At 48.2% G+C, this 24,524-nt stretch overlaps 1 protein-coding gene across 2 annotated transcripts in view; it reads left to right on the top strand.

Moving 5' to 3' along the window:
- The window catches only part of DUSP22 (dual specificity phosphatase 22), a gene marked incomplete at both ends in the record, with an annotated part of 65,195 nt that extends 55,160 nt beyond the window's left edge, over window positions 1–10,035 (top strand). The window contains 4 exons of one of the 2 annotated variants that reach the window (XM_080709978.1): window positions 2,938–3,012; window positions 7,376–7,547; window positions 7,926–7,998; window positions 9,989–10,035. In XM_080709978.1, coding sequence (XP_080566104.1) covers window positions 2,938–3,012; window positions 7,376–7,547; window positions 7,926–7,998; window positions 9,989–10,035 — 367 coding nt within the window. Of the gene's footprint in view, window positions 1–2,937; window positions 3,013–7,375; window positions 7,548–7,925; window positions 8,109–9,988 lie in introns of those variants that run through there. The other variant, XM_080709977.1, reaches the window with a different exon arrangement.
- Between the last annotated feature and the right edge of the window lie 14,489 nt (window positions 10,036–24,524).

The raw sequence follows: 24,524 nt of genomic DNA, 5'->3' as shown, positions 1-24,524 counted from the left end.
ACCCCTGGGAGATGCGCCCCTGCGGAGCCTGCGAGTGACTGGCCCTGTCATGGATGTCTGCTCTGGGGCCTGTGTCCCCATATGCTAATAGATGGGAGTTGTGTCTTGGTAGATGGGTAATGGTTGCCCTGGACTTCACTCTGGTTACAGCTGAATCAGGAGGAGGAGAGAGGCAGCCAGAGCCCAGGCTGGGGACACGTTCCCTCTATTTCCCAGGCTCCTTCGCACACCTGCTTCAGGCTCAGGAAGTGGGTTTGGTTGCTGCCCGCTGAGCACCCCTCCTTGTTTTAAAGATGTGGCGAAGCTCCCCCTTGCACCCAGGTCCAACCCCACAATCCATAGGAAGCCCAGTTTTATCACATATGAGATTTGCAAAGAGCAGGCGTGAAAACAAAGGAAGAGAAGCAGCTCTGGCCCTGAGGCTTCATCTGGGCTCTGTGCAGGACCTCCATGAGCCTGGAGAGTCAGCCATGTCCCCAGACGCCAAGATCCACCCTTGATCAAAGGCTCTCTGCTCACCTTTGTGTTGCTGTGGCCTTTCCCGGTGTCTTCTGGGATGCCCTCCTCTAGGGTTTCTTCTTCACCGAGGAGGTCATCATTCATTTTTAGATTTGCTTTTGCTGTTTGGGCTGCCATGAAGTTCCTTGGCTTAGCTCAGAGACCCAACACTCCCCGACCAGGAAGAGACCCACCAAGAGTGGGCAATGCCAGGGCTGCAGCTGGGTGAGGGGTTCCCGGGATGTTGCAGGGTGGACAGCCTGGTGGACAAGGGAAGGTGCCAGCTGACCAGCCCCTGCAGCCAGGCGATCGGGAGAGTGGGAGGGAGGGAGGGAGCCTGGGGTCTGGATAGCTCTGGGGCCTGTCTGCTGGCCACAGTGGCCTGCAGGGAGGGCCAGCTACATCGTCTAACCATGAAACAGATTGCAGACTGGCAGCCTGGGGCTATTTCTGGGCTATCTAAGTGGGGTCAGGGTTTTTTCTTTGTTTAAGTTCTTGGATTTGTTGCTCATGCCAGGGAGAACGCATTTGGATATAAGTAGAATACTCGCCATGTTCTCAGGGATGGGCACCTTTGCTAGCAAGCCTGGTAGTGGATGGTCCTGCCAGGCCTGGCCCGCGGGTCCCTGGTGTCGTCCAGGAGCCCGGCCTTCCCTCCCGGCTGCCCTGACACTGTGGAGAGTTGACACTGTGGTCCCAGGTGGCTGATGCAGCCTGGAGCATGATGCTAGAGGCAAGGATTGGGTGCTCTTCCAAAAAGCCCTACCCGCAGCCTTCTCCTTACGTCTCTGTGGTTGACATTCCCAGAGACCCTGGGCTTTGTTGCCCCAGGCAAAGCCAGGGCAGCTGGGTAGTGCCAAGTCATATACCCAGGGCTTCCAGATCAGAGGCCGTCACTGCCAACTCCAGGTGGCTGGTTTTCCTGGAGGGATGGGACGCTCTGCCAGCACGGTGCCTGCTGTCTCCAAGCCCTGCCCGGGGCCAGGCTGCCCCAGTCCCACCTCTCCACCTCTGTGCACTCAGCTTTGCTGCCTGGCTGCCTTCTGCTCTGAGGTGTCGTAGCACCAACTTCAGATTTCAGGGTGATAGCAAGAAGCCTCTCTTGCCTTTTGAGTTTCTTCTGCCATCATCAGCAGGGTGAGTTTGTGCATATGTGAGAGTCCCGCTCTCGTCCTGCAATCAGACGCTACATCTTGCCCACTGTGGAGGCGCATGCCTGTAATCCCGGCAGGAGGATCGCGGGTTTGGCAGCAGCCTCAGCTACTTTGTGAAGCGCTCAGCAGCTTAGCGAGACTCTGTTTCAGAGATAAAAAGGGCTGGGGGTGTAGCTTGAAGATGGAATGTCCCCTGCGTTCAACTGCCAGTACCCAATCTCCCCCCCAAAAAGAAACTACATCTTTTTTTTTTTTTTTGGTGGTACTGGGGATGGAACCCTTCTATCTCCAGGCTACGCTCCCAGACCTATTTTATATATTTTATTTGGAAACAGGGTCTCTTAAACCAGCGCGGCTGGCTTCCAACCTGCGCGATCCTCCTGTCTCCGCCTCCCAAGCGTGGGGATTCCAAGCGTGCGCCACCGCGCCCGGCAGGAAACTGCATCGTACCCATCACTGCTTGTCTTGTAGCTCATGAGAATCTCTGGCAAATGATCAGTACTCAAGTAGCGTTGAAAGGAAAATGAATTTAGGTGATGGGCAGCCTCGGGTGTTTTATGATCTTAGAAGCCATTCAGAGGTAGAATATATCAGGAAAGCAGCTACTTTGTGCCCAGGAATACTTTCAATGAACCAACGAACCAGTCCGGAATGTCGTGCGCGTGGCGCGGGGAGTACACACTGGTTGGGAACTCGGGAAAGTGGAGTCTGAGGCTTCCCTACCTGTGTCTCTCAAGGGAATCGGCATTTGAACTTGAAAATGTTGGAAAAGCTGCTCAGCCAGGAGTGAGGCAGTGTAGACCACTCTCTCTAAACGTCCAGTGAAAGGAGCTCCCTGGGGACCCGGAGGAAGAAGGGCTGTGGCTCCCAGCACCATTCAGATCTTTGCAATGATGGGCCGGCCAGGCCGACCAACTTCCAGGGAAACCATCGTGGGGAAGGCATTTAGGCTCCTCAGATTGGCAGACACCGCCCAGCTTTCAAGACTTGGGGATCACGTGTGATGTAGACACCGTTTTCACAGCCGGTGTGACGCCCTGATTGCGCTCTTGACCCCGATTGAACGAAGAGGGCGGAGCAGGAGCCTTCCCCGGGGGGCGGCGGCATGCCTGAGACCAATTTTAAGGTGGGGGCGGCCGGTTTCAGTGTAGAAACCTAAGACCTTTCGAGAAACCTCAGGTGGATTTTTGTTTTTATCATATGTCAAGTCAAGGAGAGAAATGTCACCTTTCTTCTTTTGTTTCCTTTCTTTCTTTCTTTCTTTTTTCATCCCTCTGGTACCCAGGACAAGACATTTCAAGGAGAGCATTAGGTTTATCCACGAGTGCCGGCTGCGCGGGGAGGGCTGCCTGGTGCACTGGTACGTACGGCTCCGCCTGCAGAAGGCCATTTCTCATCAGTGGTTTCCGGGTGTGATTGCTTCATTTCCTAATAGTTCTCTCTGAACTCCGAACCTCAAACATACACTCTACTTCTTCCTCCCTGTGCATCAATCATTGTTTTTATTTTTTGGGGGGTGGTGGTGCTTGGGAGTGAACACACGATTCTACCTCCTGGGTTACAGCCCCAGCCCCTTTTGTTTTTTATGTTGAAACGAGGTCTTGCCAAGTTGCTGAGGCTGGTCTTGAACCTGCGATCCTCCCGTCCCAGCCTCCTAAGTACTGGGATCACAGGTGTGTGCCACCACTCTGGCCTTCATTTGCTTTTGTTGAAAGAGAACCCTAACTGGTTTTGCTTTTGTGTTTTGTTTTTTGTTTTTCATTTCACTTGCTGCAAGGATTTCTTTGGGGACTGTCAAGGTCACTGGACGACAGGCACTAGACACTGTCCTTTGGTAGCCTGCCTCTCACCCTCACCACAGCGGCCTCTGCAGGGGGCTCAGGCTTTCCAGGATCAGCCCTGGAGCCTCAGTGGCCTTTGCAAATTGTTCTTTCCCTTTCTTTCTTTCCTTCTTTCTTTCTTTCTTTCTTTCTTTCTTTCCTTCCTTCCTTCCTTCCTTCCTTCCTTCCTTCCTTCCTTCTTTCTTTCTTCCTTTCTTCCTTTCTTCCTTTCTTCCTTTCTTTTTTGGTGGTACTGGGGTTCCTGGAAACCCTTCTACCTCCAGGCTACACTCCCAGACCCATTTTTATATTTTTATTTGGAAACAGGGTCTCTTAAGCCAGCGCAGCTGGCTTCGAACCTGCGCGATCCTCCTGTCTCCGCCTCCCAAGCGCGGGGATTACAAGCGTGCGCCACCACGCCCCGGCAAAATTGTTCTTTTTTTCTGGAGAGTTTTGATTTCAAATGTGGGTGTTTAGCAGTGCATTACAGTAACACCCAAATGACCAGTTCTTTTTCATTTACAGATTGGGGCCTGTATTTGTGTTTAGTTTACTACTTTGCTTCAAAACACTCTAAATATGCTCTTATAATTAGTTTAGCCAGGTGTGGTGACGCAAGCTTATAATCCCAGTATTTGGGAGGTTGAGACAAGAGGATCGCAGGTTCAAAGACAGCCTCAGCAACTTAGTAAGGCCCTCCACAATTTAGTGAGACCTTGTTTCCAAATTAAAAAACAAATAGGTCTGGGGGTGTACCCTGAAAGTAGAAGGCCCCTGAGTTCCATTCCCAGTAATACACACACACACACACACACACACACACACACACATACACACACACACACTACCACCACCACCACCACCACCACACCACACACAGACAAAAGAACTAGTTTATTTACCGCTATACACCTGCATTCTTCTATACTTCTATACTTGGGAGATATATATATATTTATACACACACACACACACACACACACACACACATATATATGTCAATGTATATATACTTTGGGTATATAGTTTGAGTGTATACTTTGGGTATATACTTTGGGTATATACACACGATGCATGTATACTTTGGATGGATATGTGTGTGTGTGTGTGTGTGTGTGTGTGTGTGTATGTGTGTGTGTGTGTGTTTGCGCGTGTACATCAATGTATATATCTTCAATGCTGTATTTATTTCCAGGGGTTCTGAAATCACAAATTCACCCAATTGTGAATCAAATATCTTCAGAAAAAACTTGCATCTGTACTGAACACATACAGACTATTTTTCTTGTCACTATTCCTTAAGTAATACAGTATAACAACCACTGACAAAGCACTTGCTTTATATTTGGTATTATAAGTAATCTCGAGATAATTTAAAATGTACAGGAAGATGTGCGTAGGTTCTATGAAAATGTTATGCCATTTTGTATATGGGACTGAGCACCTGTGAATTTTGATATAGGGGTGAGTCCTGGAACCAGCGTCCCATAGATACTGAGAGACAACTGCACACACACACACACACACACACACACACACATACACACACACACACACACACTCACTCGCTATGGATAAAAATCTACGCTAACATACTCAACCCAAGGACAGAACATATAAAGCCCTTGGCATCATACCTGGTAAATTGCATACCAGGCACAAAGTAAGTTCACAGTGAATGCTGACATCATTTGTATTACCCTAGTAATATAACAACCTGTAGTATAACTACCTGGCCAGGGAACTGGTAGCCAACCTTCGAGACCCAGGGCTCTGTTGTCTGGTAAGGAGCAGGTCGGACGTGGCCCTCTCTGTCTCATATGAAATGTGACAATCAACTGAAAGCCCCTGAACCTTTCAACTCCCCCCCAGTGCAGCCGCTCTAGCAGCCGAGCTCTTAGAAAATGTCAGGGGAACTTGTGGGAGCGTTGCTGCTGAGGTTGGCCGCAGCCCTGCCAGGGATCCAGGCCTGGCCATTTGAGAAGCCATCAGGAAAACTGTCATGTGTTTTGAGAGCCAGTAAACAAGACGGGGGAGGAGGGACCTGAGAGATTCTGATGACTTTAAGAGCGGTATTCTGACAATTTATGAAGTTTTGAAATAGTGCGATTTTTAAAATTTTTACTCTTCGGCTGGGCGTGGTGGCGCACGCTTGTAATCCCCGCGCTTGGGAGGCAGAGACAGGAGGATCGCGCAGGTTCGAAGCTAGCCGCGCGCCTTGGCTTAGGAGACCCTGTTTCCAAATTTAAAAAAAAAATGTAAAAATAGGTCTGGGAGTGTAGCCCGGAGGTAGAAGGGCTTCCAGGAACCCCAGTACCACCAAAAAAAAAATAAAAAAAAAAAAAATTTTACTCTTTGAAAGAGTAGGAAGCGTAAGAAATACAAATGGTAGTGTGTGTGTGTGTGTGTGTGTGTGTGTGTGTGTGGTGCTGGGGATGGAAACCAGGGGCATTCTACCTCCGAGCTACACTCCCAGCCCAATTTTTTTATTCTTTATTTTGAAACAGGGTCTCACTGAGTTTTAAACGGCCTAAGTAGCTGAGGCTGGCTGCGAATCCACATTCTCCGGTCTCAGCCTCCCATTCTCCGGTCTCAGCCTCCCAGTACGGGGATTACAAGTGTATGCCAGCATGCCTGATTATTATATTTGACACTTTAAAGCACTTCGGAGTGTAGTTAGAAGGGAAATAATGAAGTTTAGAAACTCTAGCCACTGGGTTTCTTTGGCTCCTGGTGAATTCAAAGCCCTAGCAGGTATATTTTTTGTAAAACTCCCTTAGTGTTTCTGATATAAAGCCCTAGCAAAGAAGGTTAGGGTTGAGAGCAGGGATAGTATTGTTGTTGCTGTTGTTGTTGTTGTTATTATTATTATTAATTTATCTGTGAATGCGTATAGGCTGGATATTCTAGGAATTCACCTTTCCTGTACATCTGAAGATAAGGTTCTTCTGAAAATGAGACATTTGCTAAACTTCCCCATCTGAAACTGTTGCTAGGACACTTTAAATCTGACAAGCACAAGCTTTGTATAACTGCCCCAATTTGCATATGCATTTAAAATTGGTCCCCTTGCTCAGCCTGCTGGAGATAAGCAACCAACGTTGTCTGCAGTGTGCCCTGACCCCAAGCCTTGACGCACAGGCCACGTCCCTGCTCAAAAAGAATACAAAACTGAGATTTGGCAAGGGCTTTGGAATTTTGGGGTTTTAAAAAATCATAGATTTAGCCCTCCTATACAATTGCTAAAAAATTCAAGCTTTTTTTTTTTTTGTGTGTGTGTGTGTGTGTGTGTGTGTGTACGTGTGGTACTGGGAATTGAACCCAGGAGGACTCTACCTCTGAGCTATATCCCCATACCCATTTTATTTCATTTGAAAACACAGCCTCACTAAGTTGCTAAGGGCTTCGCTAAGTTGCTGAGGTTGACCTCAAACCTGCAATCCTCTTGTCTCAGCCTCCCAAGTACTAGGATTACAGGCGTGTGCCAACCAAGGTTGGCCGAAGCATCGGCTATAAATAGATTTGTTTCATAGTATCAGAAGTCTCAAGTCCCCTTGGTGTACTTCAGTTATTTTAATTGTTGGAGAAAACAGAAAGTATGCAAGGAGGTGTCCAGAAGCCATGGGAAGTCATACAGGAGAAAGGCCTGGAATCAGGTCCTATAGAGAATCAATGTAAGCAGAGGCTAACATCCTTAAAGCATCCCCGCGACTCCAGTGTCTTGTAGTAGAGGGAAGCTTGGATGTTTCCAAGAGGTTTCCTGGTACTGTACTTGCAAGCTGCCTCTACATAAGCAAAGGTGGAAAGATTCTCTAAAACGAAGTCCTGCAAATCGCCCGCGCCAAATGGTTTGGGTGACAGATCTGTGGGTCCCGAACTCACCTGGGGCTCTCGGCTCCACAGCCTGGCAGGGGTCTCCAGGAGCGTGACGCTGGTGATTGCTTACGTCATGACCGTCACCGACTTCGGCTGGGAGGACGCTCTGCGCACCGTGCGCGCGGGGAGGTCCTGCGCCAACCCCAACCTGGGCTTTCAGAGGCAGCTCCAGGAGTTTGAGAAGGACGAAGTCCACCAGGTAAGCAGTTTTGGGGGGGCTTTCCAGATACAGGCAGCTGCCCTGGAACAATTCCCTGGCTCTCAGAATCAGGGAGGTTGGAGCTGAGAAGGTCCACAGAGGACCTCGGGCCTTAGGGTGCCCACCTGTATCCCGAAAGACGTCGTCACCGGTCCCTGGTCACACACATTGGTCAGGCGTATTTTCACGTCCCCAGACCCACACCATGCGGGAGCAGTTGTTCCCCTTGCTTGACACTGGCCGGCTGGCCACAGGGCCACGTTGTCCGGTAGCCTGTGACGTCCCTGTTCACCTGTGCCACCTCTACTCTTAAGTAACACTTGAAAGTCTCTGTGCATGCAAACGTGTCTATGTGGGATTTGTCCCCAACTTCTCCAGTATCGCCAGTGGCTGAAGGAAGAATACGGAGAGAGCCCTCTGCGCGATGCAGAAGAAGCCAAAAGCATCCTGGGTAAATATAAAGAGCAGGGGCGCGTGGAACCCCAGCCTGGCGGCAGGCGGTGGAGCAGCTTTTCGGGCCCGCCGCCTCTGGCCTACAATAACTACACAACAGAGACCTAACGCAGAGGGAGCCGGTGCCTCCCGTCCCGCCGCTTGTCTTCCATGCCTCCCATGGGCGCCGCGTGCTGGTGTGCTGGTGTGCTGGGCTGCTGCCTCCGAGGACTGCAGGGGAGGTGGCCGCAGCCCAGATGGACTGCTCAGGGCTCCTTCCCCAGAGACCCTACCCGGCCCTGCTGGGGGCCCCTTTCACCCCAGGAACCTTTGCTCTGACCTTGGACCTTGGCCCTAACCTTGGACCTTTGCCCTAACCTTGGACCTTTGCCTCACCCAAGCTTGCCACACCAGGATGCTCAGTGCTGGTGCCGGTGCTACACACCAATGTGTGCACATGCGTGTGAGTGCATATGTGCCGCACGTATGCACGTGTAAAGGTGTGTGCCTATGAGTGCGTACAAGCATGTGCATTGTGAGGGTGTGTGTACACCTGAATATGTCTGGGCAGGCTGTCCTAAGATCACTGCTGCCGGGGTTGGTTGATGTGGCCGTCTTTGTCTTTGGGTCCTGGTGGAAGGCCTTGGAACTTGACTTTTGAAAAGTGTGTGTGGGCCTAGAGCAGTCTGTGCCTGTGAGCACGCAGAGATGGGAGGAGAACTCGGGGAGGAGCAGCTGGAGCAGCGGCCTCTCCCAGGACTTGGGGTGGTGGGTGGGAAAGGGAGCAGGCCCCAGGGGCCCTGGCAGGTGCCTGTGTTGGGGGTGGAGGAGGGAGTCCCTGCATGGCCTCGGGTTTAGCAGTAAGGGCACCAGGCCCTGGACTCCCTCTGTCTCCAGTCGAGGCCGCTTTTCAGCCCATCTTGTCCCTGAGTTCTCCTTGGGGTTTGTTCTGTGTGGGACCAGCTGCATGTGAGTTCCGTGGTGAGCAGGGGAAGGGCCCTCCCTGTCCCTCCTGGCCAGCTTTGCACACTCACTCCCAACCTTGCCTTCTCCCTCTGCAGGGCCCCTTCCCAAGGTTTGCATGCACCTGCAAGAATGAGCAGGAAAGGAGACTTGTCAGGCACTGAAGCAGTTTGCATTAAAAAATACCTGAGCATTTATTAAGCTCCTGGGTATATGCTATGGCTTTAATTTTGATCTCGGCTACCTCAGTAAATATTTTCCCCCAAAGTTAGGTGGATATTATTATTATTATTATTATTATTATTATTATTCCAGTCAATTCTGCCTCGTAGTTGAAAATGTTCGGTCATGATTGCTTTTGAAGCCAAAGGGAGAGGCATGAGTACCATTGAACGACTTAAAGTTCCCCATCTGGGTTCCCATCATGCCACGTCAGGCCGTGAGCCATCCAGTGTGCCGCTGGGGGAAGCGGGCACCTGGGGGTGCTGGGCGGCACCTGTCAGTGCGCCAGCCCTTCACACCAATTCCCGTCTCTTAAGCACGCAGAGCCACACGATTGAAAAAATACACTCGACCCCTCCTTAAAAGGATGTCTCTGAATTCCACCACAAAAAGAGCCCCCGAATAAGAAGAGAAGTTTTCCTGTGTATGTAGAGGGCGTGGCCCAGGTGAGCTCTTTGGGGGCGGGAGAAACTCTGCACTCAGTCACAGATATGCAACAAGAAAGGGAATTGTAGCCATAAGAAACCATCGTTCATCTTTCGCCAAAACAATTTGCCTATAAAGAACATTTTTTCCTTAAACCAAAAAAGAAAAAGTAAATATGCTAGCAGAAAAAAGCATTTAAGAGGACTGAGAGTCTAGTGAGGCCCTGGGTTCAATCCCCAGCACTGCACCAAAAAAAAAAAGGAAAATATTTAGGATATTAAGAGTGAATGTCTAAATATATGTGCCCACTTATAAATGACCACATGTATTCCTGTAAATTTTGAAAATTTTGAAATGTCTTATTACTATTTGTTTCCAGCAATGTTCTTTTTCTGCAGCGTCTTCAGGAATTCTGAAGCACTGGGCCTTTCTCAGAAGATTGTAATGTACCTGAAGTTTCTGAAATATTGCAAAGTTTAGTCTGGTGCTGCCAAAAAAAAAAAAAAAAGGAAAGGAACCTAGAGTTTATTTTTTAAGCATCCAGCCATGATTTGTAAACTTGTTTATTTGTTGTTTGTTTTCATCTTAAAGTGAATCCGCACATAATTGTGTTGTAATGTGTCAAAGCGGCGGACATCCTTTGGCAAGAGAATGTCTTTTTACCTTAACTCCACTGCCATGGCCGTTCCTCTAACCCGACTTTGATTCCCTCAGAACAATCTCAAGAGCCCTGCTGCTGCGCTGCTTGGGTCACTGTTTACTAATCGTAAATGGCTTCTCACGAACAGCTACCCAAGAAGGAAGTTGGCACCTGGGGCTTGGCGTGAACTCTGCCCTCAATGTCCTTAAGTCCCCCTGCTCGGGAAATGTCTCTTGGTCTTTGTTTTATCCATGGTTTGTGTTCTCCATGGTGGAATTTACCGAAAGCCACTCATATTTGTTAATAAAGGGCAACTTCAGCAAGTTCAGCATGGCATGCAGTTCATTTTTCCTTGATTGAGACATTTCTGTCTGTGAAAGCTCACGCTGCATGATTGCACCGGTCTTGGCTCAGAGGTTGGGTTTTCCTGAGGAAGATAGGACACCCAGGCATGGTGGTGCACGCCTGTAACCCCAGTACTTGGGGAGCTGAGACAGGAGAATTCAGGTTCGAAGCCAGCCTCAGAAACTTAGTGAGGCTCTCAGCAACTTAGACCCTATTTCCAAATATAAAATAAAATCAAGCTGGGTGTGGTGGTGCACACTTGTAATCCCTGCGCTTGAGAGGCGGAGACAGGAGGATCGCCCAGGTTCGAAGCCAGCTGTGCTGGCTTAAGAGACCCTGTTTCCAAATAAAAATATAAAAAATAGGTGTCTGGGAGTGTAGCCCGGAGGTAGAAGGGTTTCCAGGAACCCCAGTGCCACCAAAAAAAAACAAAAAAAACAAAACAACAGTCTGGGGATATAGCTTGGAGGTAGAATGCCTCTGGGTTCAGTTCTTAGCACCACACATGCATGCAAAAGAAGGTAATATAGCAGATACTACTAGACAAGGTGAATTAATGTATTCCTTCATGACAGAAAAATGGATCCTTGAGCCTGGGATGTAGGTCACGAGTAGAATGCTTATGTAACATGTACAAGGCCCTGGGTTTGATCTCTAGCACTGCAACACACACACACACACACACACACACACACACACACACACACACGCAAATGCACAAAGAAAATTTGATCTTTAGTGCATGGAGGGTGAAAGAAATTTAGATTCTAAAGTTGTGTTTTCCTGCCCAGGGTAAGAACTGAATGTTTGCCCCACCCTGGATTACAGCCCACATATTCCATGAACATTGGCTACACATTATTGGATACAGTTACTTTTAATCCGCTACCCATTATCGAATACACTTACTTTAATTGCATGCTTAGCTTTTAATTTGAAGAAACACAAACCTACTTGAAGAGCAACGTAAACCCATTTTCTGAATTTAAGTTGCCTAAATCTGGTGAAATAGAAAATTAAATTCCTCCTGAAGGGATAAGGTCTGCTTGAGGGAAAGACGGGTGAAGTTGGGAACTGATTCAACGTGGGCTTCTGACTGGAGGCGGCAGGCCGAGCACCCTCTGCTTGGAATGCTCGGGACCCTAGGTGCCCATCAGCTGAGAGATGGATTCAAGACAATGGGACATACGTGCAGTGGAATGCTATCCAGCCATAAAGACGTAGCGGCATGTCTAAAGGACTGGAGTGGCTTTGGGCATGTCTAGCCTGAGATGTCACACTGCGTGCATTCCAATCTGAACGTGGCCACTTTCTAGTCATGAGACCAGAATTCAATTTCTTCATCTGATGAATGAGGCCAGCACCAAGGCCTATCTCACAGGAGTGTTGGGAGAACAGGGCCTCTGCGCCGGCTCTCGTGGTGTACCGGGTGCCCCGTCACACCAACAGGTGACTGTCCTGCCATTCCAACAGAAGGCCTTTGGAACCAGAAGGAGTCTTTTCAGACCCATAAAATGGCACCCAGGAAGGCTGGCTCCGACCACATCATTGTACCACTAGACAGGGTGCTGCTGGCCCCTCTCATCCCTCCTAGGAAGTTTCTTTTTGTCAGGCTTGGGTAGAAGTTCCCCTTGTGAGTGGGCTGCCTCCTTTGGGACTTCCCAAGGTATTCCAGAGAAACGGGGCCACACTGGACCTCCACCAGGCCTCCTGGCATGTGACTCTCGGGTCCACCTAGCCTGTACCACCAGGGTCTGCAGGAGGAGGGTGGGGGAAGGGGTCCTGAGAGGCAGGACACAGGCCCCTCAGCTGTGAGACGCTGGCTTCGGCCTACCCTGCGGCAGCTTGCTCAGGTGTAACTGAATCTGCCAGCAGCCGGGGCAACGCTTGCTGCCAGAAGCAACGTTGCTGCCAGAAGCAGCAATGCTTCTCACACCTTCCTGCCTTTCTCTCCATCACCACATCAGCACGGCTTAACACAAAACCAAGGAGGACCCAAGAGCTGGCCCCTGGCACATGACAGTCCTCTCTCAAGACTCCCGTTCCGAGGGAAGCTCTGCCCCACTTGCTCTCAGAGCCACGAGAAACATACCCTTTGCAAAGCAGAAGGTGACCTTTCTCTGGCTGACAAACAGCAAACCTGTTCACCAGCCAAGCATGGTTCCTGTTGGCGCTGGCTTGGCCATTTCTGGGGTTGGCAGCAGAGGCTTGGGCAGGGCTCTCCCGAAGTAAGCGGGCTCTGAAGAGGGAGGGGACTGTTGTCCATCTCTGGCATGCTGTGTTCACATGGCTGCCTGTCACGACATGCATCGTGGGGGGCTAAGTGACTAGTGGCAGGTCCTCGCAAGCTGCTGGGCTATGTGGGGGCAATGCCAGCGTGAGTCCAAAACACAGCCTCAAATGACATTCCTTTAAGCTATTGTGAAGCCCCCCAAAGAAACTGCCCAGTGATGTGTGCATGTATGCCTCTGCCATCTTGTAGCCCAGTAAGATGTATAACAACAATGTACCAAGAAAAAAAGCGCCGCCCACCCCCAGCCCCTTGCTGTCTATTTTTCTCAATCAGATCTTTACACACACACAAGACATGCCCAAGTATCACCCCATCCAAAATGTCTCTTCTACTCAACCTACATCTAACCCAACAGCCACCACTTGTAACTGCTAGCCAGGCGTGGTGGTGCATGTTTGTAATCCCAGCCTTTGGGAGGCTGAGACAGGAGGATCGTATTTCGTGGCCAGCCTCAGCTACTTAGGCTTTTTTAGCTACTTTGCAACTCAGTGGGACCCTGTTTCAATATAAAGAATAAAAAATCAGACTAGGGGTGTAGCTCAGAGGTAGATAGAATGCCCTGGGTTCCATCCCCAGTACTGAAAAAAAAAAAAATGGAACTGCCCCCTACTACTTTCAAGCACCTGCTAAACGAGTCTAATATCTGAACTCTAAGCTGGAAGGAAAGTTCCCTGTGAACTACTGCTCTCATGATCCACAGTTTGCATAGGGACCTGGAGCCCAAACAAACCCTCAGCTTGCAGATGTTCAAGCACGCGCTGGCAGTTCTTTCCCCCGATGGAAAGAGACCCACGCTCAGCTCCCACAACCTCCTCAGACGTTCACTTCAGCTGCTTGAGCCCCAGCTGCAAACAGGACACTACTTGTGATACCAGCTCGCTGAAAATAATAATGTCCTATTATTTCCTGTCTTGGGTCTGAAACTCATCTGCAGGGGTTGGGGAAGAAGGAAGCGAAGTGACCAGCCCTCCATGCAAGAGGGGACTCTTGGCTGTGTCCTGGTGTGTCTGAGGACGACTCCATTGCACTGAATCCATCAAAGGAGAATGCAGCTTCTCAGGGATAAGCCAAAGGCGGTGTTTGGGTTTGGTTTTGTTCTCTTGCTTTCCCTGTTTCTCCCTTTCTCTGGGCAAGAAAAAGGAAAAGGAAGAGGAACCACCCTTTGCAGTCTTGGTGAGTTCTTGTTAAGTACATATATAAGTGTGTTGAAAGCACATTCTTAATAAGATTATTAATAACTCAGGGTCAGGATGGGAGGAGCCATCTGATGTGGGATGGCAGGGGTGTGACTCTTGGTGTGTTCCCTATTTCTGTGACCAGAGGCTGGCGTGCAGAGCGCTACTTGCTGAGCTGCTCTGGCCATGAACGAAATGTGGGCTCAGATGTGCCCCCGGGGTAACAGCAGGCAAGTGTTGTCTGAGCTAACTTAGTGTCCAGGGCCTGAGCTCAGCATGCTCCAAGACATGCCACAGGGGACTCGCCTGGAGGCTGAGGAATTCTGTGAATCCCAGGAAATTCAACTGAGAATCAATAAGTGAGACTGCATCCAATTGAGAGTGTGGAGAGAGCCTAGAGAATGGGAGGTCTTTGCCAGCCACTACTCTGATAGAGGACCAGTATCTAGAATCTATAAAGAACTTTAAAGCTTAGTTAAAAAAGGTAACCCAATTAAAAAAAATGGGCAATTGACTGAGACGGGATGATCACGGTTCATAGACAGCCTCAGCTATTTAGTGAGGCCCTTTACAATCTAGTAAGACCCTGTTTCAAAAGAAAGAATAAAAAATAGGGCTGGAGGTGTAGCTCGGAGGTAGAATGTGCTGGGTTCCCTCTCCAGCACTGCAAAAAATAAAATAAAAAATAAGGCACTTGAACAGAATAGATGCTTCACAGTGAAGAAATACAAATGACCGATAAATATGTGAGAAAATGTTCAACATCATTAGCAGTCAGGGAGGTGCAAATGAAAACTGCACTGAGATTCCGTCTAACTCCAGTTAGAACTGTAGTCATCGAGGATGCAAAGAATGACCGATGGTAGCGGGAATGTGAGAACAGGCACTCTTAGCCGCTGGTGATGGGGGTGTACATTAGTATAGCCGCGGTGGAGATTAGGAAGTGTAGGGGTTCCTCAAAGCCTGGGAATGGAACCGGCACCTGACCCTGCCACACCACTCCTCTGTAGCTTTCCAGAACTGAAGTCCGAATTCCACAGGGATGCATGCACATCTTTGTAGCACCCTGATTCACACATAGCCCTTCACAACTCAGTGAGACCCTGTCTCAAAAAATAAAAAGACAGCCGGGCGTGGTGGCGCACGCTTGTAATCCCAGCATTCGGGAGGCTGAGACCTGAGGATCGCGGTTCGCGGACAGCCTCAGCTACTTAGTGAGGCCCTCTGCAACTCAGTGAGACCCGGTTTCAAAATAAAGAATAAAAAAGAGGGCAGGGGAGCCGGGCGTGGTGGCGCACGCTTGTAATCCCCGCGCTTGGGAGGTGGAGACAGGAGCATCGCGCAGGTTCGAAGCCAGCCATGCTGGCGTAAGAGACCCTGTTTCAAAAATATAAAATAGGTCTGGGAGTGTAGCCCAGAGATAGAAGGGCTTCCAGGAACCCCAGTACCAAAAAAAAAAAAAAAAAAAAAAAGAGGGCAGGGGGTGTAGCTCGGAGGCTGAATGCCCCTGGGTTCCATCCCCAGACCCGTAAATAAGTAAATAAATAAATAAATAAATAAATAAATAAACAAATAAAATAAAAAGACTAAAAAATAGGACTAGGGGTGTAGCTCGGAAGTAGAATGGCCCTGGCTTCCATCCCTGGTACTGTAATAAATAAGTAAATAAATAAAACCACATGCTTCCCCATAATAGATGCAATTATTTAAAAATGCTTAGGGATGAATCTTTGCCTCTCAGAGGGAGGGATCTAAGAGGTTTATCCGCAGATGTGGTGGCATGGTGTAAAAGAAGGTCATGATACTGGGGGGTGTTACATTTCATAGAAAAGGGTTCTGGGATGGATTCTCTTTGGAGAAAGGTCCCAGAAAGGGCCACTTCCTCCTGGGGTGGAAACCGGCTTAGAATAAATGGGTGCATTCCAGAGAGAGAGAGAGGGAGAGAGGGAGAGAGGGAGAGAGGGAGAGAGAGAGAGAGAGAGAGAGAGAGAGAGAGAGAGAGAGAGAAGGAGGAGGAGGAGGAGGAGGAGGAGGAGGAGGAGGAGGAGGAGAAGAAGAAGAAGAAGAAGAAGAAGAAGAAGAAGAAGAAGAAGAAGAAGAAGAAGAAGAAGAAGAAGAAGGGAGACAGAGAAAGAGAGGGAGAGAGGGAGAGATGAGAGGAGAGAGATGGGGGAGAGAGATGAGAGAGAGAGAGAGAGACAGGGTGAGAAAGAGACAGAGAGGGAGTGATGAGAGAGAGGGAGAGATAAAGAGAGACACAACGAGAGACAGAGAGACAGAGGGAGCGACTGGAATGGGCTGAAAACAGGCATGGAGCAAAGTTACATCCCAGAGAGAGAGGTTCTGGAGTAGTCCATTTCCAGGAGCAGAAAATGGCTGAATCTTGGTCTCTTGAGCTCTTTTTTTTTTTTTAAATCAAGCCTTCCCACTAGTATCCTAACTTCATTTGATTCTGCCTTCTAAGCTAAAAATATAAGCCTGCACTGACACGTTCATTTTCTTTTTCTGCATTCGATCAGTTCATCACAATTCCTGGCAGCCCCGCTCTACCTGGGGCAGCGTGACAGACATCCAGCCAGTGGGTCCGTGCACCCAGCGAGGGATGAGGGCGGCGCTTGGGTGCAGGTGAGGGGCAGGCTCAGTCTTCTCCGTCCATGAGTTGCTTCTGCAGCCCCAACTCCAGCTGCCCCCTGGCTTCCCCTGCCTTCTCCTGGCTTGGGTTTTTTAAGCTAATTCTATTCCTTACCATTGCATTGACCTTTTTTCTGTCCCCCTCCGCTAGGACCCATACACTGACTATCTGATAGCCTCGTCAGTTTCCTGGGTTGTTTCGTTTCACTCCAGTTTCACTCATTTCTCAGGAGAACTGGAGGGGGTTTGCTAGAAAACTAGCTCTCTGAACAGAGTTCGCTATACCAGTGGCACTGTTATTTGAAGCAACTTTTAGAGATATTCGCTCTCTTTTTCTTCCTTCCTTTCTTCATTTTTCCTCCCTTCCTTTCTGGCTGAGATACCTAACTTCTGAGCTTCTACACTGCTCTATAAAAGAGCTGCGCTGCCTGGCGTGAAGGCACACACTTGTAATCCCAGCGTTTGGGAAGCTGAGACAGGAGGATCATGGTTTGCCAACAGCCTCAGCTACTTAGTGAGGCCCTTTGCAACCCACTTTCAAAATAAAAAGAATAAAAAATAGGGCTGGGGGCATAGCTCGGAGTTAGAATGCCCCTGGGTTCCATCCCCAGTACTGGAAAAAAAAAAAAAAAAAAAACCCTGCAGTAACACTGGGTCACTTGCTCGTGATTACCAAGCCCACTGGGCAGCCATGTCCCCCACGCTGGCTCCTGACTCTGACCTCGAGGTACCTTGGCTCACTCTAAAGGGCCACACACAGCGCCTAGGTGTATGAATCTGTTTAGATTGCAACTCCTGTTCACTGAGGTTTTGAGGGGGGGAAATCCAGCCTCTCTCTATTTTCTGGATACTAACTTCCTTCTGAGATTTCAAAAAATTTGTTTTGCATTCAAAATAAAAGTTCACCTTGGAATCCAGAAAATCTACTCTTTCTTGGTCAATTCTATAAATGTATGTGGTGTGTGTGTGTGTGTGTGTGTGTGTGTGTGTGTGTGTGTGTTAGTAGGGATTGAGCCCGGGGGGAGGGGGTTCTACCTCTGAGCTACATCCCAGCCCTATTTTGTGTGTGTGTGTGTGTTACTGAGGGTGGAACCCAAGGGCATTGTACCTCTGAGCTACACCCCCAGCTCTATTTTTTTCATTATTATTCTTTATTTTGGAACAAAGTCTTACTAAATTGCAGAGGGCCTCACTAAGTAGCTGAAGCTGGCCTCAAACCCGCAATCTTTCTGTCTCAGCCTCACAAGTACTGGGATTACAAGTATGCATCAACGCCTCTGACTCCAAGTCCTATTTTATATTTTATTTTGAAATAGGATCTCACTAAGTTGTTGAGAGCCTTGCTAAATTTGTTGAGGCTGGCCTTGAACCTGCAATCCTTCTATCTCAGCCTCCCAAGTACTAGGATTATAGGTATGTATCACCGTAGCCAGATTCTATAATACTTTTTAAAGTACTTTTCATTTATTGAGTACTTTTATATGTTTTAATTCTTGTTCCCAACAACCCTTCAAGACATCTAGTACTCAGGATGCAGCCCTTGGGTCTGACCCTTCTTCTGGGGCTCTTTTCTCTACACCATGTTGGGACTCATGGACAAGCTCTTCAAAGTGAACAAAACACAGGCTACTGTCTAAGATAATTTAGAAGCATTGCAAAGGTCGGGGCAACATTATCATATGACATGGTAGGTTCCAAATGGATTCAGGTATAAGTTAACAAACAGGATAAATAGCGGAGGAAGCCACAGTTAGCTGACACACGAGCGCCTTCTCACCTTTTCACATGCTTGTGCAAGAAAATCGCTTTCCCCAGGGTCATGGCTTGAGGCTACAGGATATCGCATCTGAAATCATCTCTGAGGTTTTTAGACTTGGATTGATGCATCTGGAGCCCCCATGAAGAAGCCTGGACAAGCTGGTGGCGCATCTCAGGTAGAAGAGACCAGAACGCAGACTCGGATCTATCTGGGAGTGGCACGGCTGGACAAGTCAAGGACATAACCAAGGGAATTTGGGTCGGGAAGTCTGCCAAGAGCCCGTGCTCCAGCAGGAGGATGCTGACAGTGCTCCTGGGATCACGACACAGGTGCACCGAAGCCACAGCCTCAGGACAAGTGCTGAATTATGGGTTCTATGAAATACCATGCTGACCACCAATGTCAGCTATTCAGTCTAATGTAGAACCATCATCTACCTACTACCAATGTCTTCGTGCCCTAGAATAATTGTTTTGTTCCAAAATATTTTCCAAAAATAAGATCTCACGTCCAGGTTTTGTTTGTTTGTTTACTTTCTCAAAAGAAAAGTTTGAGTAGAAAAAAAAAGCAGTGGTCCAATTAAAATCTAGATATGGTAGCCTGGTGTGGTGGCTCATGCCTGTAATTCCAGTACTTGGGAGGCTAAGACAGGAGGATTCCAGGTTTGAGGCCAGTCTCAGCATCTTAGAGCCTCAGCCACTTTGTAAAAACCACTTTCAAAACAAAAGTTTAAAAACCTCTTTCAAGCCGGGCGCGGTGGCGCACGCTTGTCATCCCCGCGCTTGGGAGGCGGAGACAGGAGGATCGCGCAGGTTCGAAGCCAGCCGCGCTGGCGTAAGAGACCCTGTTTCCAAATAAAAATATAAAATAGGAGGGTAGCCCGAAGGTACAGAGGTAGAAGGGCTTCCAGGAGCCCCAGTACCACGAAAAAAAAACAAACAAGCAAAAAACCTCTTTCAAAGTAAAATTTATAAGGGGTTAGGGGACGTAGCTCAGAGGATAGAAAGGTCCTGCTTGCAATCCCCAGCACCTAAATAAATAAGTAAATAGGCAAACGGATATAAATGCTAGTTATGATAGTAACTGTTTTAAAGAGAAAATGATTAAGAAGGGTGGCACACGTGCCTCTGACTTTCTTTGCTGGAATAAATGGGGCTTGAGTCAGCAGACCACCACCACTGCCCCACCAGTAGTTTCTGTAAGTTTACAGAAAAAGGTTTGAAAGCAGGAACATATGAAATAAAAGAGTACTTGATTCTTTGGAAATGAGCCTGCCTCGTGTCCCGGGGTGGCGAGGACACTTTTTTGTCCTTAGTTGTGCTTTTTGACCTCATAATGGCCCTTGAAAACTGTCCACAAACCTTTTTTAAATGACTTTGGAAGTTTATGTTTATTGATCTGCCAAAAAGAAGTGGCAATATTTAAGATAAAGGGGGGGGGAAACCCATCAGATCTTCTCCAGCGACGTCCCCTCTCCTACCCTGGCTTTACGAGAGCCTTGTTTCTAAAGTCCGTCGGCCAAACCCTGTGAGATCGTGGTGCTTCGCAGAGTGCTGGTGGGAGAGACCCGGCGCCCGTCGATCAGCAAAAACCAGAGACCAGGCGCTACGTGACATTTTCTAGAAACTGGCCAGATTTAATTGAGTAGGTCAGAGTCTTTTCTGCCCTCAAACCTCCAGTTTTCAAGTTGAGCCTGATCGGAATTATTATTTTTCTTCCTTCTCCTGAAGGGTTACCAGGAACTAGATGGACCCGTCAACTCCAAGGCTGTCTTCACGTTCAGACAGATCCGAGTCATTTTCAGCCCTCGGTTTACTAAGCCTTAAATAGAGTGAGGATTCCACGGAATTTCCATGCGTGGTAGTAGAGGCCTGGAGTCCCTAAAAGAAGAGGTGGGAGCTGGGCATGGTAGCTCACGCCAGTAATCCCAAACTTGGGAGGCTGAGACAGAAGGATCACAGATCTGAGGCCAACGTCAGCAACTTGATGAGTCCCTTACCAACTTAGTGAGCTCCTGTTTCCAAATAAAAAATAAAATAGGGCTGGGAGTATAGTTTGGAGGTAGAATGCCCCTAGGTTTAATACCGAGCATTTGTTATTTTTAAAAAAAGAAGGAAGTGTCTTTGTGTGACTTTTAGGGGAAATTAGATTTTTAAAAATTATCTCTTCTGTTCATTGTCCCCATAGTTTTCAATAAAAAAAGAAGGAAGAATTTTTTTTTTTTTTTTTTTTTTTTTTTTTTTTTTTTTTTGCGGGTCTGGGGATGGAACCCAGGGGCATTTGACCTCCGAGCCACACCCCCTGCCCTATTTTTTTTATTCTTTATTTTGAAACAGGGTCCCACTAAGTTATGGAGAGCCTCACTAAATAGCTGAGGCTGTCCATGAACCGTGATCCTCCTGTCTCAGCCTCCCAAATGCTGGGATTACAAGCGTGCGCCACCGCGCCCGGCTAGGAATTTTTTTTAATCATGCCTTTTCTTTATCCAAAACTTCAGCCGGGCGTGGTGGCGCACGCTTGTAATCCCCGCGCTTGGGAGGCAGAGACAGGAGGATCGCGCATGTTCAAAGCCAGCCGCGCGCGCTGGCTTAGGAGACCCTGTTTCCAAAAAAAAAATGTAAAAATAGGTCTGGGAGTGTAGCCCGGAGGTAGAAGGGCTTCCAGGAACCCCAGTACCACCAAAACTTTATGAGATTGGGTCTTGGAGTAATTTACCCAAAAGTCTCAATTTATTTATTTATTTATTGTAGTACTGGAGATTGCACCCAGAGACATTCTACCTCCAAGCTACACCCTCAGCCCTATTTTTAAATTTTTTATTTGGAAACAGAGTCTCATGAGATTGATGAGAGTCTCACTTACTACAGCGCTGAGGCTGCCCTTGAACCTGAGATCTTCCTGTCTCAGCTTCCCAAGAACTGGGATTATGGGCATACAACACCAAGTTCATCTCCAAAAGCCCCAATTTTCTTTCTTTCTTTGTTTGGTGCCAGGGATTGAATCCAGGGGTATTATACCTCTGAGCTACGCCCCCAGCCCTATTTTATTTTTTATTTTGCAACAAGGTCTCACTAAGTTGTGGAGGGCTTCACTGAGGCTGGCCACAAACCTGTGATCCTCCTGTCTCAACCTCCCAAGTACTGGGATTACAAGTGTGGGCCACTATGCCCGGCTCTCCAAAAGCCCCTAATTCTAATACACTTCTCAGTTTGCTGAGCTCTTTTGGGCTAAAGCTTTTAGAAATGTCAGGTGTTCCTACACTTAGGACTGTGTATTCAGCCAGGTAAGTGTTTATAACATGACTGGGAAAATTCCCTCAGGAGCAGACAGAGAGACAGACAGACAGACAGACACACCATTAACATCTCCAGCCAGGTCTCAACTCCCCTGAACACCACAAAGTCTCCATACAGTACCTGTTTTAACAGTAAATTCACAGCTGAGCATTCTCCCAGAAGACACATGCTGTCCCATTTGCACTAAGAGTCCCCAGAATTTCTTTGAATAGCAGCAGCTGTCATTTAATGCAAACCAAAGAAGAAGGAAAAAAAAAAAAGACCTTTTTTTTTTTTGTGCTGTGATAGAGGTTTGAGTGGGCATGGGTAATTTTTAGTGGCTTCTAACCAATTTGTATATCACACCACACTCAGCATCAGCAAAGGTCGGCTGCCCGGCGTGCCTGCGCTGCCTGCCTGCCCGCCCTTGCTGGCTGTGTTGAACATGGGTGGCCATGCATACACATTATTTTCCACAGAAAGGTACACACCAGAGCTCATGCAACAGCCCGTTGGGTCGCATCAGGTGCTAACAGACATCACAGCTGTCTGACCAGCAAAAAAAAAAAAAAAAAAAAAAAAAAAAAAAAAAAAAAGTGGGCTTGCTCTAACGGTCATCTGGACAGATCAAACGTAGGAATTTGACCTCTCTGTTTGTAGGAGACTGTTTCTCCTTCAGGAACTCACTGGGATTGGGTTTATATCTGGGTCTGATTCTCTTCTTTCATGATACATTTGCCAACCTCTCAATGTGCTCACATTTTTAAGAATGTCTTTGTGAAGGTGCAGTTTACGTAATAAAATTCACCCTTCTAACATATATATTAGATTTTTAGTATCTACCAAGTTACCTTCTTTTTTCGGTACTGGGGATTGAAGCCAGGGGGGCTTCTAATCCTGACCTACATCCCCAGCTCTATTTTACTTTTAATTTTGACACAGGGTCGGTCCCACCAAGTTGCTGAGGACCTCACTGAGTTTTGAGGCTGTTCTCAAACTTGTCTGGGGTCCTCCAGTCTCAGCCTTCTAAGTACTGGGATCAGAGGCATGCGCCACCATGCCTGGCTCATAATCTGGCTTTCAGAACATTTTCACTACCCCAGTTAGATTGCCCCTGTCCGCTTACAGTGCATTCCCACTGCCTCTGCCAGCAGGGACAGACATCAGTCTCCCTTCTGTTGCTAGAGATTTGCCATTCAGAGCACTGGAGAGGAAGAGAATCAGACAGTAAGTAGCCTTTCCTCTCTGGCTTCATTTAGCCAGCATCATCAGGTGTTTGAGATTTGCCATGCCGTAGCACATATCAGCATTTCATTGCTTTTGATTGGCTCTGGCTTGTCTTTTATGGGAATGATGGATTGAATGCTTATGAGTGGGACCGGACCGGTGGTTCTCCATGGGGGCCAGTTGTAACCCCCACCGGACATGCCTCGATGTCTGGAGACAGTTTTGGTTGTCACACTGGGATGGAGGCTGCTACTAGCATTTGGCAGATAAGAGGCCAGGAGGCTGCTGGGCATTCTAAAGTATACAGGACACCGAGCATTCTAAAGTACACAGAATCCTGCACCAGAGAAGTAACTGGTCCAAATGTCAGTAGTGCTGAGGTTGACAATCCACTTGTCATTGTGGGTGCCTGTTTAAAACGTCATTAGCAATCAGAGGTGCAAATCGAAACAACTCTGAGATTTCACCTAACCCCAGTGACAGTGGCAATCAGTAGGAGCTCTGATACACTGAGGGTGGGGGGTTGCAAATTAGTGCAACCACTTTGGAAATCAGTGTGGAGGATCCTCGGAAAAAATGAGAACCAACCTATCATGTGGCCCAGCTCTACTATCCCTGGGTTTCTACCCAAAGCAATTGAAATCAGACCACCAGCCAGGCGTGGTGGTGCAAGCTTGTAATCCCAGTATTTGGAAGGCTGAGACAGGACGATCGCATGTTCGAAGCCAGCCTCAGCAGCTTAGGGAGACTCTCAACAACTTAGTGAGACCTTGTTTTCAAATAAATCATGAACTAGATCTGGAGGTGTAGCTCAGAGGTAGAAGGCCCCTGGGTTGCATCCCCGGTACCACACACACACACACACACACACACACACACACACACACACAAAGAAAATAAAAGAAACCAAACCACTATAATCATGTTCATAGCAGCACAATTCATAATAGCCAAACCGGCTGAGTGGTCCATCAGTGGATGAACGGATCACACAATCATGGGATATACACACAACGGAAATCTACTCGGCCATAAAGAAGAACAAAATGATGTCATTTGCGGGGAAATGGATGGCACCGGAGAGCATTATGCTAAGGGAGACGAGTCAGCCCCCAAAAGGGAAAGGTCGGATGTTTCCCCTCATACGTGAAAGCTAGGGAGAAATTGGGACCCTGGAGGGACTCCAGACAAAGGAGGAGAAACCCGAGCGGAGTGAGGAAGGGGGCCTATGGGAGGGGGCGGGGAAGACTCGATGAAGAATCCTTTCAGTGGGTTTGACGCACATGCACACGTGGACCAAAGCCGATCTCAGTGTGATGCGCGGGCAGGGGAGGAGCCCGTGGGAACTGGGGGAGGACTCACCGAGCACTGTGAGCACGTCCGCCTCTGTCACCCCGAGCTTCATCATGATGTGTGCTTACAGTGCATCAGTAAAATAAATAATTAGTGCGAGATTTAAAGCTTCCTCGCCAGAGTGCAGCATGTCATTGCGTTGGGCTTTGGGACCGATTTTTCTGCGTATTTAAAATACAAACTCTTGTGACATTGATGCCTCTTTTTTTTTTTTTAACCATTTAAGTAAATTCTGG

Source organism: Muscardinus avellanarius (genome assembly GCF_963383645.1).
Source record: "Muscardinus avellanarius genome assembly, chromosome: 14".
Classification (NCBI taxonomy): domain Eukaryota; kingdom Metazoa; phylum Chordata; class Mammalia; order Rodentia; family Gliridae; genus Muscardinus; species Muscardinus avellanarius.
Note: the sequence above shows the minus strand (reverse complement) of the source record. Positions and strands in the feature narration are given on the sequence as shown.